This window comes from Artibeus jamaicensis, unplaced genomic scaffold (genome assembly GCF_021234435.1).
Source record: "Artibeus jamaicensis isolate MK-2021 breed Jamaican fruit bat unplaced genomic scaffold, CSHL_Jam_final contig_354, whole genome shotgun sequence".
Taxonomy (NCBI): Eukaryota; Metazoa; Chordata; class Mammalia; order Chiroptera; family Phyllostomidae; genus Artibeus; species Artibeus jamaicensis.
Window position 1 is genome coordinate 12,497,846 of NW_026521803.1, and position 20,907 is coordinate 12,518,752.

Sequence of the window (20,907 nt, forward strand, 5' to 3'; positions counted from 1 at the left end):
AGTGGAAAGTCAACTTGTACCATTCCACGGAGAGGAGTTCAGCTCTGAACTGTTTGAGAGGAGGTGACTGGGTGAATCGAAACTTGGGAAAATCACGGAGAAGAGTCACCTTAGTTCAGGGAGAAGAAGATAAAAGCATCTATTTGCAGGCATGACACTACGGATGCAGAGGTCAGGATAAGCTCAGAGGGCTGCGTACCCAGCAGCAGTGGCAGAGTCCCAGTCTGCACTGTGTCCATCCTTGGGGAGGATGGTGTGGAGGGAGGCACTGAGGTGGGGAGACAAGTGAATTGCATGATCACCTCCATTTGACCGATTTTTGTGTTCTCAGAAGCAATGACATGCACATCACTCACACCCAATAATCAGCAATGCCTTTTGTATATTTAAAAATATTTACAAGTGCTTAATTATTAACATTTAAAGCAGAATTATATGTTACGATTTATGAGACGTGAGGAAATACCTTGTCGTTGATATGTTCCTGGGTTTTTTCTCTAGTCACTGAAAGAGAAAGCAAAAAGAAATTTAGCATGAAAGTATGCAAATGAAGAAAATGCAGTCCTAGTTTTGCTCTGTTCTCACTCAAAACTCCAGTAGTGGCATGGGCTCTCTGAGCAAGGATTTGTATCATAACACGAACATCTGCAATCACTCCAATAACTGGAATGAAAAAAAAGTCAAAACCTAAAGAGACCACGTTAGACAAAGACAACAAAAAATGACAGGGACCAGAAAGGGTGATGCCAGAAGAAGGTATTAAGCTGTGGCAAAGAAATGGTGAAGAGATGAAAAGGACCAAAGAAAAATTCAAACAATATCCAGTCAAAGGTCTCTGAACAATGACAATCTGTTCAGGTGTGATACTACCACTGAGCTCATGCAACCCTGAGGACTAGACCAGGAGATTTAAAGGGGCAGATGGCAGAATTGTTACTTTTAAAATCTATTGTCTTGCCTGTGATGTAAGATGTCGCTATGCTTTGTTGTTATGGGACTGCTGGAGATTAATGAAGGTACAAACCAACAGTTCTACAAATGGTATCTTGGTCAGGACAGAAGCAAGTCAGAGTAACACATAAAGGCAGCACAGGAATGTGATGGATAAAGATTCTAAAATAATAAGCCTCAGTCATCGCGAAAATAGCCTGAGAGTGATCAATGTCACGTTTGTCTTAAATAGAAGGAAAAGAATCCCCAGTAACAACAAATAACCAACAAACCACCAGGAAAGAGAGGAAAGAAGTAATTTTGTGGCACTGCAGTTATTATGTACTGGTGAACATCTTGGTGTGAGACATACACATTACTAAACATGTCCTTTTAAAATTTTAGTTAAGGTAATTGTGTGGTCACACGCATTGGTAAGAAATAATACAGACAGACCCTGTCTGTGTACACTTTACCCCAGTGGTAAAGTGTACCTCCAGTGGTGACACCTGAGTGACCCATGGCGCAGCATCACTGCCAGGATACGACGCAGACACGGTCAGGACTTAGAGCATTTCCATCACCACAAGGACGTCTCACATTGTCCTCTTATAGCTGCATCCATTCCCTCCCACCCCCACATTTTAAGCCACCCACTCCTGGCTCTGGCTCCCTAATGAAAGGAAGGGTTCATGGGTTAAAATCACTAGGGGGACACCTTACGGCCTGAAGGTGGCTACTGATGAGTTTTGCATCATACCAAATACTTGGCTTTGTGCCAGCAGCTCTTTCTGTATTAGTCCCCAATTGATTTTCCAAGAGTTTAAAGTGTTCTGATAACAGTGATTATTTTTCCTCCTATTCATTCAACATCTGTAGTATCCTAGTTCTGTACTAGGAACTTGGCACAGGCTCAAAATTGTGGGAATTGACATGAAGGCCTGAGAGTAAATGCCAGATAACTTGCAACATCACGTTTTACAATTTTTCTAGAGATCAGCATTATTTTAATTATCTTTTTAGTGTGAAGTTCCCCAAATTTCCACCATTTTCTTTCTTTAAATGACTATTGATTAAAATAAAGTTTCTTAGCACAGCTACAGTGAGCTAGAGTCTTCTTCTTCACCGCATTGTGCGGTGTGTGTAATTAGGGGTCAGGCTGGGTGCCCCGGGCAGGCTTAACCTGAGAGCACCAGTTATAGGCAGGAGCCCAGGATGCAAACCTGGGCTGTGTCTCGGGATGACAAGACGAGCTGGACACAAGTTTTCCTGGTAAAAGTCAGAGGTGGTCCAGGGTGTGTGGCATCTGTCCAAACAAAGAAGAGGAGGGTGACTTGGTGATGTAAGTGGCAGGGAATATATTTGTATTTTGGAGAGATTTAGGTACCAGAATGTACGTAACTCAGGGAACAAGGAGGAGCCATGCTGGGGGACTGAGAGGTAGGTAAGGCAAGGGCTGGGTGAGGGTGTAACAGGGCAGCCTTCCTGTCTCTGAGGTCAGGGAATTGGCTGAGGGTCACGGGGACTCGGGAGGCAACTAGACCATTTCTGTGAGTTACAGCTATTTAAGTATGAGAAAAATGATCTCCTCCCTTGAGCTCTGAAAACTTGCATGAATTAAAACTCATAATTATATAATTATTTTGTGGCCCTAGTCGTTGTGATTGCTGCTGTTGATAATCTTTTTCTCTTGTTTATGGATAATCATAGCCTGGTGGAGATGTAAATGTTCCCTGGCCGATGCACAAAAAAAGGAGGGAATCCCACTTAAAACCTAAGTCATCCCCAAATTTATTCAAATCGTATGTGAAAAAGAGGAATGGAATTTAGGGGATAAATTTTAACTGCATAAGCCATTGCTAATAAAAGATTAAGAAGTATGTGGTTTAGCATCTTTTAATTATTTTTTCTAGCATCTTTAATATACAATGTTTGAAATCTCTGGTTGGATCAACATTATTTTGCTCAGAGGTTTGTGGACTTTGCATACTGATTCTTTCCTGTTTCCAAGTACATTTGCTTTTAGGCTATTTTTATTCACTTTAAAGGAATTTTAATAACTTTCTGTTGACAGCATGGACAGCTGGTCTTGAGAATTAAAGAAAATTCACTTGCTGACTGAGGAAGGAAGTGACATCAATGAGCTTCTAAAGTCAGCCCAGAGGGGGAACTTGGCTTGTGAGAGAGTAGCCTTTCATTGCACTGTATTTATCGAGAGATGCCTTGAGATGCAAATTGCTGTATCAATCAAACCTATGGTGCCTACCTCCAACCAACTTAGTGCAAACTGAAGGAACACCGAGAAGAAAAAGGATGAGAAGTGCAGGAGCCTAGGGGCCAAGTGAATCACGGGAGCTCAGGATCCCCCCTCTGCTGATACTTCACTCTCTGTCAAGCCTCTTTGTCTAGAAAATGAGTTTGATGTGAACTGTTGGTCAAAGCCACCCTTTTTCTATGACAGCTAATAAGAACATGTACTTATATATTCGTATATAGTGCAGACTTGTTACCACGTCACTTTAACCCAGAGTGCAATCAATTGCTTTTTATCTCCCATCGAGAACTATCTAGAAACAGGGATATTTAAGTATCATAAACTGCCACACCCTTGACATCTTGATATTTTTTCGGTTGGTATTCATTGTTTATAACTCTGCCGCAGAGAAAAAGTCAGGTACCAAATCTGGACTTTAAACAGTTATCATTGTCATTATAATGTATGGCTTTGTTCTTCACCACCATTAGAAAATTTACCTCTGGAGCTGCAGTTATCCATTTTTCTAAGATAACCATGCTGCAGGTGCATGGAATGTGTATGTGTGTGGGTTGTGTATTGTGAACATGAATGTATGTGTGTATATACACACACCTGTGTGCAGGATAGGAAGAAAAGTATCTACACAAATTCTATGGTTGTCAGCCATGGCTGGTGTGGCTCAGTGGATACAGCACTGGCCTGAGAACCAAAAGGTCACGGGTTTTATTCCTGGTCAGGGCACATGCCTGGGTTGTGGGCCAGGTCCCCAGATGGAAGTGTGCCCCAGACAACCAAATGATGTTTCTCTCCCTCTCTTCCCTTCTCCCTTCCCCTCTCTCTAAAAATGAATAAATAAAATCTTAAAAAATAATTTTTATGGTTGAGCGGAAAAATTAAATTGATGACTATTTCTTAGCTCATTCTGAAAAGTGTCTGAGGTGGCTATGGTGATAGTTCAATTGCAGTTAAATAATTTGAGTTTGAGTTAACAATCTGGAGTCAAATAGAATTTAATTTAGCTCAAAAGATAGGGCTATTAATGCTGGCTTCTTTTCTTTAGCTATAAAAATATTTGGGGTATTCAATTAAATTTTCACATTTTATGAGCTTAAATATATAATCTGAATCACTTAAAAATATTGGTGAAGTGAAAAAGGATGGATGAGGTCTCAATATCTGCAATCTTCAGATCTTCAGGTCAAAGGACTGTCCGAGTGTCTCCAAGCCTGGACATCCTTTGACTTTATCAAAACCCACCTTCCTGATCCCACCATGCAGTGAATTGTAATGCATGTCTGTTCTGTACATATGCTAGATGCTCTCCAGGTGTAGAAGTAAAGAAGAGGAAACATGATGAGCATGCTAGAAAAGGAACAGCAGGAAATCATGAGCTGTAAACAATTTATTGGTAATTGTATGGTCAGTCAGTTAGGTCAAAAGGTACTTCAATCTTGATATAGTAGACACAAAAACATAAGCAGTAAACTCCTTTGGTGATTCTTTTTTTAGATCTGACACCAAAAGCAAAGGAAACAAAAGCAAAAATAAATAACTGGGATGACATTGAACTAAAAGGAAACCATCAATAAAATGAAAAGGCGACATATGAAATGGAAGAAAATATTCACAAGTTATATATTTGATAAGAGATTAAAACTCAAAATATATAAAGAGCTCATATGACTCCACAGGAAAACAACCTAACAAACATTTGATTTAAAAATGGGCAGAAGATCTGAACAGACATTTTTCAAAGAAGAGATGGCCAACAGGTACACAAAAATATCAGAGAAATGCAAATCAAAACCACAATGAGATACCTCCTCACACCTGCTGGAATGTCTGTTATCAGCAAGACAAGAAATGACAAGCATCTGTGAGATTGTGGAACAAAGGTGCGCTCACTGTTGGTCGGAATGTAAATACAACTACCAGACGATCCAGCAATTCTGCTACTGGATATCTATCGGAAGAAAACAAAAACACTAATTCAAAAAGATAAATGCATCCCTGTGTTCACTGCAGAATTATTTATAATAGCCAAGATATGAAAACAACCTAAGTGTCCATCGATAAATGAAAAAATGTAGTATACTTATACAATGAAATATTGTTCAGTCATAAAGAAGAATGCAATTTTGCGATTTGTGACATCATGGATAGACTTTGAGGATGTTCTGCTAAGTGAAGCAACTCAGACAGAGAACGATAAATACTGTATGATCTCACTTGTATGTGGACTCCAGAGAAGAAACACCACAAACCATGCTCATAGTTACAGAGAGCAGATTGGTGGTTGCCAGCAGCAGGGGGTGGAGGGCAGAGGAAGTGAAATGGGTAAAGGGGATTAAAAGGTACCAAAAAAGGCATTTATTTATTTTATAACAAAAAGCATATTTTTAAAAAAGATATCTTATCATATAAATAATACAAGTTCATTGTGGAAAAATGCAGATTTAAAACAAGGAAATTTACAAGACCCATAATTATACAACCAGAGGAATCCTTTTAGTCTGCTTATCCAGATCTTATATTTAAATAACAAATATGTACTATATTTCTATTTTTATAAAAATTACGGTTCTGTTTAAAAAAGGTATTTAAATCTTTTTTTAAGTGATTTTTAAAAGATTTTATTTATTCATCTTTAGAGGAGAAGGGAAGGAGAGAGGGAGAGAAATATCAATGTAAGTTGCATCTCATGGGTCCCCTGCTGGGAACTGGCCTGCAACCCAGGCATGTGCCTTGACTGGGAATCAAACCTCTATCCTCTGGTTCGCAGGCCCGCACTCAATCCACTGAGCTACACCAGCCAGGACAGGTATTTAAATCTTGACATAGTAGAAATGGTGATAGATTCACTTTCAGACTTTTCTAGTCTTGATTTTGCCACAATCAGGCTGTATGATATTTGGCAAATCACTTCACTCCTCCAGTGCATAATGACACCGTTGGAAGTACAGGTGGTCTCTAAAGTTATTGATAGTTATTTAAACTCTCTGGTCCTAGAGAATAAGAGAGATCGAACATTTCCACAGAATTGAAATAAGTAAGAGAAGAGGTCATATTTGGTGCGGGAGCTTGAGGGACTTCATGGAGGAGACAGCATTTGCTTTGGGTGGGATATTAACTAAGGTTGGAGGAAAGGTATTTCACACACAGGGAAAAGAATGCGCAAAAGCACAGAGCCAGTAAATGCATGCGGTGTGTGCTGGGAGCTGTAACTAGTTCTGCTTGACTGAAGTGTGGTCTGTATATTAGCCAGTAATAGGAACAAGGCAAAACATGCAGTGATTGAGCAGTATCATGGAGAGCCCTAAACACCTAAGGAGAGATTTTGACATTTATTTACTTGGGAGCTCTAGAAGATTTTTGAGTCAGAGAGTGATTAAAACTGTTTTAAGAGATTAATGTAACAGTTGTAAGGCTGGGGGATGGGTAATTCTGGTCAGGGGAGGGAAGAATGTAGGTGAATGTGACAAACTGTGTGAGTTGAAAGGACTTAATACAGGTGAGGGGCCAGGGCAGTAGAACAGCGGTAAGAAATGAATTAAAGACGAGCAAGATTTTAAGGCTGGCTACTTGGAAGAAGGCGCTCTTAGTGCAAAAGTGGAGACAAGGAAATAGGGCCCAAAGAAGTGAATTTGGTGAGTAACAATAGAGGTGGGATGATCAGCTCAGTTCAGCATTTGATAAGTTTCAAATCCCAACCAGTAAGACGTTCCGGCAAGGCAAACGTGAGCTGGGCAGAGAGGCAATCTTCTGCCAGGGCATGATAGGGGAAGCTATGGGGTGCAAGACTCTCTTTAAAGTATAGAGAGGGAAATCAATACCAATTTAAACTCTGAGAAACAGTTGTATTTTATCTGACTAATTTGATGCCTCACCAGATAATGGAAAGCAAAATTTACCTTGTCTTCAGTGAACAGGATACGGCTTCCAAGCTAACACTACCAGGAAATAGCAGGTTAGGAGTTTGCTTTCAGAGCTTCCTGGTCCTGGATTTTGGTCAAAGGCTACAATTTCAATTTGCTTTTTCTTGAACACATCCAACAATGAACCGAACTCTCTGTGCATGCCGATGGGGTATGCAACAAATGTAATTCAGTTCTGACACCACATACCCGGATTTAGCGTCAGATCTCAAAGGTTAAGGGCTCAGTCACATAACTCCCCCCATTCACCCACACCAGTTGCAAGCCCAGGTCATCACCTGTGTTCCTGACGCACCTGTTTCAGGCTGTAGATAGGAGGTCCCCATGACTGAATGGCTCGAAGAGTTCAGAGAAACATTTTACTTACAAGACCATCAGTTCATTTTTAAAAGAAATATAACTCAGGAACAACTGAATTAAAGAGATGCTTCAGACAAGGTACGGGGAAAGGGCTGTCATGCCTGCTCTGGGCACACCACTCTCGCAGCCCCTCCATGTGCCCACCAGCCTGGAAACTCTCTGAACCCTGTCCTTTGGGATTTTATGGAGGTTTCATTACACAGGCATGATCTCCTCCCTCCCTCCTTCCTTCCCGGCCCCCCTTCCCTGCCTCCTGGTCCCTTCCCTCCCTCCCTCCCTTTTCTCTCCCTCCTTCTCTCCCTTCCATTTTTCCTCCTTCCTTTTTTAAAGTCATTAGCCATGGGCTAAAGATTCATCCTCCAGCCCCTCTTCCGTGGTCGACAGAGGTCAAGGGTGAGACTGAAAGTTCCAACACTCTAACCAAGTGTTTAGTGCTCTTAGCAATCAGCCGGGTCCTTAGGTGAGGTCTCCCAGTCACCTCATTAACATAACAAAAGACAACTTTATTGCTTTCAGCACTTGGGAAATCCAACAGTTTTAGAAGCTCTGTGCCAGGAACAAGGACAAAGACCAAATCTGTGTTTCTTATTATAAACCACAATATCACAGAGGCGATCACAAGTTCTCAAAGCAGAAATTTAGACCAATTTCCTTATTTATTAACTGGTGCTTAAGAAACTTTAGAATTCATCCAAGGATAGCAACCAAGTTAATGACAGAGCTGAGTGCAGAACACAGATTTTAGTAATGCCCGAGAGTGAGAACAAGTACATTAGTCGCTCCAACCTCCTTTGCGGAAATGTTCCAAGACCCCCAGTAGATGCCTGAAACCATGGAGAATACTAAACCCTACATATACGATGTTTTTTCCTATGGATGCATACCTATGATAAAGCTTAATTTATAATTTAGGCACAGTAAGAGATTAACAACAATAGCTAACAATTAAATGGAACCATTGTAACAATTACTGTAACAAAAGTTATGTGAATGGCTTTGGGGCCATTATCAAGTAGAAAATAAGGGTTACTTGGATGAAGCACCACAACACCAGGACAGTTGAGCAGAAGACTACTAAGGTAGAGACTATGGACAAAGGAACGGTTCATGTCCCCAGCAGGACCTCACACTACTCAGACAGTGTGCAATTTAAAACTGGTTAATTGTTTATTTCTGGAATTTTCCATTTAATATATTTGAGCTGTGGTTGGCCGCAGGTAACCGAAAAGGTGGAAAGTGAAGCCATGGGTTGGGTGCGGGTGGGGGACTCCTGTAATCAGAACGTTTGAAAGTGGATCTCAGTGTCTTTACTAGTTGCCTGGTGGCCTTGGGCAAACAGCAACCTTCCTGAGCTTCCTCATCTGTGAAATAAGAAGAGCAAACATATATATGCTATAGAACCATTAGTGGTAATTCAATGAGCTAACACGAGCCAAGGGCTTAGCACAATACCTGGCATCAGTAATGACTCTAGTTCTCATTCCCCTGTATCACATCAGGTTACACTAGTTCAGGATAAAAAAACCCAGATTGTTTAAAATCCAGATGGTAGTTGTTTTTAAATGTGCTTAAGGATAATAACAACACATTTCAAGACAACTGAGTATTCTACTCTGGAATGACTAGAAATTATGGAAAAGAACTAATCATATGTATTTTCAATATCAAGAAAATAGTCAAATTTAAATGAATAAATCATCTCGAACTTTTGCTTAGACAATTAATAAAAACAACAATGCTTGGATTCCTATTTTGACCTTAACACAGATATCTCAATCCTGCTCTTGACCTTTGCTCCCCGGACTGGCGCACAGCACAGGGGTCAGAATTCCTGGGCTCTCTTCTAGCGGGTGGCGTGCAGGGACCAGCTGAGTAAAGGTAGCAGAACTTCCCATGAGAAGTGGGGGGTGAATGTCTCTCTAGTGAACCAATTCTGGTTCTCATGTAAAACATGCCTTGGGGAAAAAATGTGTGCATCATTTCCGCTTACTTTTTGATGCTTCTCAGGATGAATTATAATATGGTGCCTGAGAAAGAATTTCTCCTTGATCAAGCTTTAGACAGGTTCCTCTAAACCTTCTCCACTAGGCCTTGATCTTGATGACCCTGTCCTGTCTTTTGCCTACCTGGCCCAGTCTTAGCCAGAATCCTGCTAAGTAAATTTAACGAGAGGCCTCCCACCCTTGAATGGGAACACCCAAATATCTGATCAAGTTTCACACCCCCGACCTTTGATGTTCAAATCCTTGGCCTGCCTTCAGCAAGAATCCTGTTAGGTCGGCTCAGGAAGAATTTCCCTACTCTGATGTCCCCCTTAGTCACTGCCCACCCACTGGCCCCCACACTCTGCTCCCAGGCTATAAATCCCTGTCTTTCCTGGCTGTGTTTAGAGGTGAGCGCCATCTCTATCCTTGCTAATGACGACCTTGTGGCGACAGTCCTAAACAGTCTTCCTTACTATGTTAAGTGCCAGGATAATTTTCTTCAACATACTTAACACTTTAGTATTCACTTTATTTTCTTTGCCTTAAGTCCCTTATCTGTCCCCAAACTACTGATTTTATTAATTCATTATGAAATGTACAGATCCTATGCACTCCAGCTTCTAATTATCCTTCGTGATGGCTCAAGTCACCAAGGACACAGTCAGTGTGGACAATGTCACTTATAGTAGGATCCACATTCTTATTACGAGTAAGCTTCCCTTGAACTCCCTAAACTTTGGAAGTGGTGAGAAATATTAGCTCTGTTTTTTCACACCAAAGGTAGATTTTTGACATGGGATGCTTTTTTTCTTTCAATTTCAAGCATTTTTTTTTAAACAACACTGAGTTGGGACAGCTGGTTATTCTCAGGAAACTTTTAGGGCACTGGAGACTACACAGACAGTCCATATGGATGCTTTTTTTCAATTACCTCTTTCCCGTATGTCAACATTCACCCACTTAAGGCTAGAAGTAGCTGAAAGGATTGTTAATGGGCCATAATTGTTAGTCAGTCTCCCGGCTCTTTGTACAGGATATAAACATACCTCCGGAGAGTTTGTTTGGAAAGTGTAGATTACAGTTCTGTGGAGAGAAGGAGTGAAGGCCATGCCCTTTCCGATGGTCCCTGGGTATGATCAGTGGTCTGGCTGTGGCATGTGGCTGGGCCTGTGGCCCAGGCAGCAGAGAGCAAATGTGAGCAGGCAGCCTGCGGCTCCCATGCAGCGCCATTTCCTGTCTCAATACACTAGCTGTTTTCCTGTCTAATACCAACAGATGCTTTCACGGTATTTCATCTCCCTCACTTTTATGTATATTTTTGGCACTTTGAGGAATTTTGCCCTTTGTTTGCTTGGCTCACATTTCAGAGGTGGCAAGTTTATTTTAATTGCCCCTCCGTGCCAGGCTTGGGGGGAAAGGGCAATAGGGCAGCATCAGCAGGTGTCATGAAACCAGTTCTGTGGTGGGAACTGTTGTTTAACACCCAGGACAGGGTAGAAATAACAAAGCCGAATGCGATCTATTATAGTTAATTCTTTTTAAATCACCTATTTATTTTACATCATTAAAATTAAAAGAAAATCATTTAATAGTCATTTGAATCACAACTGGTTGGTTTGTGGTTTCTTGCTTTTGTTAAAAAAAAAGATTTTTGGATTTTGAAGTTCGTTGTTTTTTTTCCTAAGCAGGAAATTGTTGATTCTCCTGTTTCATAATTATGACAGAATAATTTTCTTTTGTTTTTGTTTTTTACCCGACCACCTGGAAAATGTATAGCTCTGATCAAATCTGTTTTTTGCTAGGAAAGTAATAATTTAAACAAGTCACTTAAGCCCACGAAGCCCTAAACTATTTTATACATGAATCAGTATGTGATTTTCTATATTAAGCTCTCTCATTCTTCTCTTTTTCTTGAAAAAACAGAAAACATAAGTATTTTGAGTTTTATGGCATTATTAGTATAAAGTAATAAACTAATAATACTAATAGAGGCAAATAACGCTAATTCTGCTGGAGTGCTATTCAATCCAATTAGTGCTTATATCAGTACAACTCTCCTTACATTTAAACACTAAAGTGTTATGCATAAATAAGAATTTAAGGTGCTAATTTATCTCCTCTCAATGTCTTGCTCATTCCATCATTCACTCTTGACTAAGTTATGATCACATCCAAAAGATAAAAAGTAAAATTTATAAAATACAGATAAAATAAGTAAACTATAATTATCTGCAGTTCTACAACTGGTAGATAATGATACAGGGTGCAGCCAGGGGGCCCCCCCAAAAAAAAGATTTGGAATGGTGTCCAGAATTCAAAGTGTATAGGAATATTGGAGAGACATATAAGATGTCCTCACCCCCCCCCCCAGGGGGGAAGAAACGAATGGAGCCAGGCCATCGAGAGCTGTTTTGCATAGCAACAGTTTTGCAGCTAACCTCTGGAATGGTTATTTAACATATCTATAACCTTTAACTGGTTTCATAGATATGTTAAATAGCTGTGGCCAAGTTTGGAGCCAGGGAGAAGGGAGTAGCTGGGACTCAGGAGGATGTAACTAGGGGCTGCACTCCTGAGTGAGAAGGGTCCTGTGTGGGAGCTTGGAAAAGATGGGCTCCGGGACATGAGGGGAGAACTGCCCAGGTGAAAGGGAAAACCACGCAGCTTTGCCAGAATGGAGATCCCTGCAGCCAGGTGAAGAAGAAAGCCACATGCTTTTGGTGGAGTGAGAACCCCTGCAGCTTTGGTAGAAGAGGCCCACGCGGCTTTGGGGTGCCCCTTTGGCCGAGGGGCCTGAAAAGCAAGAGAGACTTTTACTGGAACTGGGTACAAAGGACTCTTGCCAGTGGACCATGAGAAGGTACCACAGTACTTTGGATTAACTAGAGATCCTGCCTGCACAGTGACACAGCTGACGGTGCCAGCGGTCTGCAACACAGACATGTGCTCTTTTCCTGATTTACGGTACCCGGAGTTGGGACAGTGGGAGAAGGGAGCGCTGTGTGGGTGTAGGTGTATATCCTAAAAGACTTAGCTATTTTAGTGGTGGCATTAGGCCTGAATAGCATTAAATAAACATTTTGTTTCCTTTTCACAAATCTCTGGCATTGAGAGATGTCTTTCCAATTGGCGGCGGACAGAAGAGCCCAGTAGATATTAGTATTTTGTTTTGGGAGGGGCCCCTGTTGTATAGCAGTTTTCGGCATCCCTAGGTGGGCTGAATATTGTATTACCCCTCCCTCGGACCTATGGTTCGCTAACAATAAGACCTGTTAACATTTGTAGCACACCCTTCCAGATATTTTTTCTTTCTCAAAAATATCATCTAAAACAAGTTTTAAAAGCTTTTTGTTTACTTAAATAATGTTATAAATAATTTTTGCTTGCCAATACATATTCTCAATGTACATTATTTGAATGGCTACATAGTATTTTTAAAAATATACCAAAGCTTCTTTAACCCCTTTTATGTGATGGTTTGGTTTCTTTACTGGGTGTTCTTTTGAGGGGGAGGAGACCTTATCCTATTGAATGCTGTGAAGAGTGTTCGCATGAATATACCTTTGAATACATCCACGGCTCTGCCTTTGCACAAATTACTGGAAGTGAATTGACAGATTAAAGAGTTTTACTAGGTGTCTAGTACTAACACTACAAATATTCCTGTGAGCTTATGTCCCAGCACTTACGTCAACTCTAAATTAGAAACAAATTGGTGGCAATATTTTAGGAAACATGCTGTTTATAAATTCTATTGTTTTGTCTTTCATTTTTTTAAATTACAGAAGATCAACATTTTCGTATGTTTATTGACACTAATATTTCCTCTTGTGTTCATAGCCTTGGCTCCTTTTCTAATGGAGGATTTCTCTTTCTCATTAATTTTTGCCCATCTTTAATTTTTGGAATGTGTTTCCTAATTTTTTTATGTTTTAAAAAATTTGTTGTTCAAGTATAGTTTTCTGCCTTTTACTCCCATCCCCCCCCCAGTGCTCCCCACCTCCCTCCCGTTTTTCACCTCTCTCCTTGTTATTGTCCATGTGTCCTTTATACTTGTTCCTGCAAACCCTTCCCCTTTTCCTCTGAAATTCCCTCCCCTCTCCCCTCTGGTCACTGTCAGCCTGTTCTCTATTTCAATGTCTTTGGTTATATTTTGCTTGCTTGTTTGTTTTGTTGTTTAGCTTCCTGTGAAAGGTGAGATCATATGGTATTTGTCTTTCAATGCCTGGCTTATTTCATTCAGCATAATGCTTTCCAGTTCCATCCATGCTGTCACAAAGGGTAGTGTTTTTTTCCTAATTTTTAAATTACATTTACTTATTTACAATTTTAGGCAATAAAAGGAGGAACCAATGATTGCAACAGTTGGTATTTAGTGAGCACCGACGATAACCAGCACCATGCTCAGCCTGTCACATGCGCTGTTCACTTAGTCCTCCCAACGTTCTTGCAGAGGCGAGGCCCTGGGCATCTCCAGTTGTGCAGGTGATGGAGCCCGGGCTCAAAGAAGTCATGGCGGCTAAGACTGGAGAGCTGGGAAGGGGTGAGCCCAGTCCCCTGACTGCTGAGCCTGCCGTCATTCCTCCCCTGGTTTCTGCTCTCACTGTCACGCTTGGAGAGGCATAGCCCCGTGTAGCTATTTAAAATAACCGGGTCAGCCCGTGTGTAAGCATACAAAACAGTATCGTCATTGTACTCTCCGGACAGTGTGCATAACTAATTTGCTTTAAGAAGTAGGTATGTTTATATATAAATAAAGAAGTCAGAGGGGATACACTTGAATACCTGTTATATGCAGGACCTGGTGGGAGTGGAGTGATACTCATTTTAATTTAGACACATCTGTTTTTTTTTAAAGAAAACTTTTCTTAGAAACATGTACTATGTTGATTTAAAGAGAATAATATTTCTGTTTTGGATAAGAAGGCATGGTCGAGGCTTTGAATATGGCTTTTCTTCTTTGCACATTGGGACAGGCATTCACTTGCTTATCCACTTGTTCAGCCATTTAAGACACATGTTTGAAAGTCTGCCTTGTGCTGGCGTTGGGCTAAACATGGGCTACAAAGGTGGAAGGATATAATGAGTCCCTCCTCATGGTCTCGCAGGCAGACCAACAGAACCATTCCAACATCCACTGTTGTTAGGAACAAGGCAGAGTACAGTCAGAAGAGTGAGGAAGGAGGGCAATGTCAGGCATCAGGGAGAACTTCTCAAAGCAGGTAGCATTGAAGCAAAGACATTCCTACAGAATTTTCCCTTTGCTGATTGCTCTTGTCTCTGTAGCTGGGGTGGCCCAGTTCTCCAGGGACTAACCTGGGGTCACTACATTGCCTCTTGTGGTCTGTCCGCTCTATCCTCCCCCCACATTTTGGAAGTAGCCCATTTCTAAATAATCCCTCCTTTACTTATTTTAAATTGAGTGTGACCTCTGTTTCCTTGGGACGTTCACTGATACAGGTCGGCTTTGGCCTGGGGGCAGCTGCATCCCAGCTGGGCACTGACAGAGCTCAGGACAGCAGCATCCCTGGGTGTGGCTGGCTTGTCACCTGGGTGCTGGGGTCAAGCCCACTGCACAGGTGCCTGGTGTAACGGGGGAGAAACTGGCAGGTGGCAGGTGGTAGAAGGTGGGAGGTGGTAGAAGGCTTGACTCTGTTGATGAGTCAAGCAGGCAAATTCTGAAGACTTCTAGAAACTATTGTTGAGTCACAAGGAAGTCTGAGGAATATAATTGATCTTATGATAAGTCTTTTTTGCTTGTTTTAACCTCTAAGGCAGATGTTTTCTGAGAAACTCATTACTTAGATGAGGAAAGGGAGGCTTTCGTAAGTCATTTAATTTGCCCACTCATTCATCTAGCAAATACTGAGGCCCTGCTAAGCACTGGGTGCTGTACTGAGGATAAAGAGTGAACAAAAGAAGCAAAAACCCTTCCCTCCCAGGGCAGATTTGAACCCAAGCCTGTTTACCCCTACATACCGCGTGCTTTCTGCTGCCTTCAGCTACCTCCCTTCAAGGATTTGATAAAATCCCATTTTGCCAACATATTACTTAAAAGACCCCCTCTGCTGCCACTTTCAGGGACGTTACAGATCATGGAGCTACCTCAGCGTCTTGTTTTCCAGATACACATCTTTAGTTAAGCCCAGCAGTCTCTCTAAGCTTCCAGAACTCTGCAGACTGGTAAGTCATTACCCCGACTAGTCATAAAAGGTAATGCTGGTGCTTATTAACTGAGCTGTTGGGTCTATTTTTAAGAACACAGAGAATGAAAAGATTAGCTGCCTACAAGCTCCCCCAGCTGTTCAAATGGAAAAACTTCACAGAACCCTAGGGTGCCAGGCTGCACAGATTCAAGCTTGCATTCTTAAAAAGCATTAAAAAAATAATTGAAACAACTCTTCATGTGTAAGAGTTGAAACAACTCTTCAAATGTAGATACGTATTGCACATTAAAGACTATCCTGCAGCCATAGAATGTCATGGTCAAGAGCGCAGACGCAGCTGCCACACAAACATGGGTCCAATACCAACTCTCCTACTTACCAGCTCTGTGACTGCAGATAATTTAGTTAGCATCTTTAAAGCTTGATTTCTTCTTCAAAAAGGGGGATTATCAGAATAATACCTACCTCAAGAGGTTGTCAGGTGGTCTGAGTGACATAATGCATGTACCATAATTAGCACAGTGCCTGCATATAGTAAATGCTCAATAAATGCAGCTACTTTTTTCACTTATCCATAGGATAAGTAAAAAACTTATTTGTTTAATTTTTAAAATTTTTTCTTTAACTTTTAATTCTTTAATTAAAAATTATTTTTTTAACTAAATTTTTTTTTTTACCCTGGCTGGTGTGGCTCAGTGGATTGAGCGCGGGCTATGAACCAAAGGGTTGCCTGTTTGATTCCCAGTCAGGGCACATGCCTGGGTTTGGGGCCAGGTCCCCAGTGAGGACCATGTGAGAAGCAACCACACATTGATGTTTCTGTCTCTCTTTCTCCCTCCCTTCCCCTCTCTCTAAAAATAAATAAATAAAATTTTTTTCAATCACAATCGACATATTACATTAGTTTCAGATGTACAACATGGTGATTAGATATTTATATAACTCACAAAGTGTAAGTGTAGCCAATTTTATTACATATTTTATTTCTTTTATTTATCACAACCATGGGAAGCAACAGGGAACTAACTGTACAACCTAAGCATTTATAGCTAAAACAAGTCATACAGCCTTATCTATGTCCAGTCACAAAAACAGACTCCTGTACTAGACCTGGTGAAAGGCAGACACAAAGGTCATGGAATGGCACTCGGGGCTAATTCTGGAGCTTATTCTGCACTCTAGAGGGGGACACAGTCAACACCTGAGAGATACCACACGTAAGCGAGCTGTAGGATCTATTTCAGAAGATGATATGTGATATGGAAAAAGACAAGGCGGAGAGGGGCAATGGAGCTGGGGGTGTCAGCTGTGGTGATGACCTGGGGGTACAGTGTACACGCAGGTGTTCCTTAAGGCAATGACATTGACCAAGGGCTTGATGCAGGTGAAGGAGTTCATTGGGGCTATCAGGCAAGGGGGTTCTAGACAGAGGGAGCAGCAGGGACCCCTAATGTGAGAGTGTCTTATCCTCATGTGTTTGGGGAACAGCAAGGACACTAGAGCGGCGGGGCAGATGGAGATGGGCAGAGACCCAGCCGCTGAGAGCAGACCATGTGTTACAGTGGGGCCCTGGAGACCACTGTAACGATTCCGGCTTTTACTCTGAATGACATAGGGAGCCATTGCAGGGTTTGGGGCCGAAAAATAACATGATTTCACTTAACTTTAAGAAGGGTCTGTGTTAAGAATGAACTCTAGAGGGGTGAGCGGCTGCTGCAGAGATCCCAGTGAAAGCCAACTGTGGTTCTCACAGGCTGATGGCCTTTCTCCTTGCCATGGGCTCTGATTTCAGATATCCTTTTGGGTGTGTGTGTTATAAAATGTGGTTTTAGTTTCAAATGCTGCACAGTACTGAGAATGAAATCCAGTTTCTTCCCACGGCCCCCATGATGACCTCCAACTTCATCCTTTGATACCCTTTCCTTGTTCACAGACTCCAGCCACGCTGGCCACTTTTTGGTCACCTGATTACCCCAAGTTCTTCCCAGCCTGCTGAACATCCCCTTCATCCAAAACACTCCTTCTTCCTGTCTCAGTTCAAATGTCTCCTATTAGAGAGGCCTTCCCTGACCAAGTAGCTTAAAGAGGGCTCTCTTGGTTATTCTCGGTCCCATTCCCTTGGTGTATTTCCTTCCTGGCTCTTATTTACGATCTGCAGTTATATCACTTGTCAATCCTTGTTAGCTGTGTGTTTCAGTCCACTCCAATGTAAGCTCCATGACTAGTCAGCTGGGAGGAGGCTGTCCTGTTCCAGGTGGAATTCTCGGTGTCTAGAATAGCACCTGGCAGAATTAGGTACCTGAGACATGAATGCATGAACAAACAAATGAAAGATGAGTCCTAAAGGGTAAGCTGGAGTTCATGGGCAAAGACGCAGGCCAGTGGATAGAGGGTCCCAGGGGAATGTAAAGAGAATTTCAAGTATCTCATGAAAACCCATGGAAGTGATATTATCAGGAGTGTCCAATCTTTTGGCATCTCTGAGCCACAGTGGAAAAAGAATTGTCTTGGGCCACACATTACATACATTGCAACACATAATCACACACAAAAAACTCATAATGTTTTAAGTAAATTTATGATTTTGTGTTGGGCCGAATCCTGGGCTGCATGTGGCCCATGGGCCGCAGGTTGGACACCCCTGCTACACTGTGAGTTGATTTTTGGTAACCCCAGACTGGATACCATTGCTCTGAGTATGCTAGGCACTTACTGTATTCTGTTTTAATGATCTATTTTTGTATCTGTTTCCTCCACCAGGGGCTATGGACTATTCCTTCTTTTATTCCTCATGCCTAACTACTTGACACATACTTTTTGCACCCAACTGTACTGACTGTTCATGTCTTCTAAGTCTTTTGTGCTGAAAGCTCTCTAATTAGATCCTCATTAAAAATAAAATCTTATCATGAATCTTGTAGGGCCTTGGTAGAATAATTTTGCACATATGCGCGATCTTTCAGACATGTTGAGATGTTTCTAATCAAGCCACCATCTGAGTGAGCCACATGTTTTATTAGCTCTGTTTTGTGGTGTTCCATCAATTCACAACCACATTACAAGATCTGGAGCATGGAATTCCAACTATGGTTTATGACAATGTAGGGAGATGTCTACTTCCAATTTGAGGTTTTAAAACCTGATACCTTTTGAAATGAAAGAAATAAGGGATTGATAAAATGAAAATCAGAGTTTAGGACTAGGTAGTAGACACTGGCAGGTATTAGGTATTTGACGCAGCAAAGTTCTCTAGCCAGGCGGGGGATGGTTAGTATCTACGATAGGCAAAGGCCATAGATTCCACCTTTCCCAGTGACTTTCTGGAACACTGATGGGCCACTGAAAAGAACAGGAAACATTTAGACTGAAGAAGCATGAAGAATGTGGGGAAGGAAGATGTGGGGGGAGACCAAGCTGTGAAGTATGTTTTCTGCATCTTAAAACTGCTGAGTTGGTTTCCACTGAAAACCTATTAGTGGTTTTCGTATTAGGTTAAAATTGTTTTGGGTTAAAAATGTAGTTTGTTTTTAACTAACCATATAATGTTCGTATGGTGCCTGGCAGCTGTCAGACACTTCCACAACCCAGGATCTCATCAGAAAGCGAAGCAGATATTACTAGTGTCATTGGACAAGTGGGGAGAGGGAGGCTCTGAGCTCTGGACAACTTGCTCCAGGCCATGGGGCTGCTAAGTGGCACGGCTACCAACCTGGGTCTTCCAGTAGCACACCACTGTCCTGCCAACCTTGCTTTGCTTTATTAGATCAGGTTCTCCTGAGCCACCATCTCAGTAAGGACATGCGCTTCCAGGAGAAGCCAGGGAAGGGTTCGGGAGCAGGACGGGGCAGGGGGAAGGGCCAAACAAGGGTGATCCCAGAAGTGTCAGACTCAGCCTGAGTGTGAAGGCAGGGGGTGCTGTGGAGCATTAATTATGTCTTAGAATTTATTCCTTCTCCAGGCAAAAAAACTTAGTCTATTGTAGTCCCACACACTCCTATGCTGGCCAGTCAGCAAGGGGTCCCCCTAACACCTTAGAAGAGCACCCAGTGTCTGGGAGCAATTCTCTGCCTTTTAGCAGCTTGCAGGGGCTCCAACAGTGTACCCTAAATCTATGATAATCAGGAGAGTAAATTGAACTACTGTAAGTGGGTAAATGAGAGCAACTAGGAATATAAGAAATTGTTTTATTCTGGTGCATTCTTAGGGCAGACTGAATCAGCCCATCCGGCACCTTCTTTGAAATCAGAATCAGATAGCACTGCAGTAATCTGACTCTTTTCCTGAGGAAGCTGATACAAAGACACCCATTTAGAAAAAGGGGGTGTGGACAAAGCTGGACACTGTTTCATTGAAGTTACAGAAATTAATTCTATTAGCACACTGTGTTCAGACAAAAGACTCAGCATAGAGGACAAGCGATTTATTTAATTCCCCAATCATGTAACTGGTAAACAGCAGACCCTGAATGGGGACCCAGGTCTCTAGATGCCCAGACCTGTCCTTTCTAGGCCCCTGTGTGCTGAGCAAAAGGAAGCCAGTTAGTTTTCCGGGTGGGCAGCGATGGGCGAGGATCCAGGAGGGCAGGGTTAGGGGAGCGCTCCCTGCCTGACTGCCAGTCAGTAGTCCTAGCACCTGCTCAGACATGGCAAGGAGATGGAGTCTCCTGCTTGTTTCTGGAGTCCTTCTCACCCATGGATGGACTTGTGTAGGACAAGAAGGAAAGTACCCCAGTGGCTCATTTGTAGATGTGGTGTAGAGTGGCAGTCACAGGTACAGAATCCACATGGAATTCCAGTGGGAAACCACCAGGACGTGGAGGGGGAGGAGGATGGGGGCAGAAGTGGGCATTGCTCACTAGAAGAGGAAAAAAATTCCACCTCCTTCTTTATCGTGCAGCCCTGTGAAGTGCCCTTGCATAGCTGCCTGTATTAGAGGATCTATGACCTACTCCCCCACTTATATGGAATGGTCTTTTTTGAAAGGAAGAATGGGAGGGAAGCACAGTGGGGAACTGTGTGTGCCTGGAGCAGGCTCTTCATGCCCTTTCAACCTGTGCAGGGCTGGTGTGGACCAGAAGCATCCCACATGAACTCATGGAATCATCTTAGGAGAAGTCCAACATGTGGATCCTATTCTATTTTCTTAAATTTCTAAGGCAAATGTGCATCTCCACAGAAAAATATGTTACTTGAGAGTATATAAAGTGATTTAATTTGTACTGCATTGTAAAAAAAGTGTAAACCAAACCCAGATGGAAGCTGTCTCAATGCTTG

The 20,907-nt window shown here is 42.1% G+C and overlaps 1 protein-coding gene and 1 long non-coding RNA gene across 2 annotated transcripts in view; one reads left to right on the forward strand and one right to left on the reverse strand.

Moving 5' to 3' along the window:
- Positions 1-20,907, forward strand: part of LOC128627278 (uncharacterized) — a 254,879-nt gene that overhangs the window by 202,659 nt on the left and 31,313 nt on the right. The window lies entirely within an intron of this gene.
- CHST9 (carbohydrate sulfotransferase 9) overlaps positions 1-20,907 on the reverse strand; it is a 241,093-nt gene that overhangs the window by 41,113 nt on the left and 179,073 nt on the right. Inside the window, exon 4 of the mRNA XM_037127844.2 lies at positions 467-504. Within this exon, the coding sequence (XP_036983739.2) occupies positions 467-504 (38 nt within the window). The remainder of the gene's footprint in view (positions 1-466; positions 505-20,907) is intronic.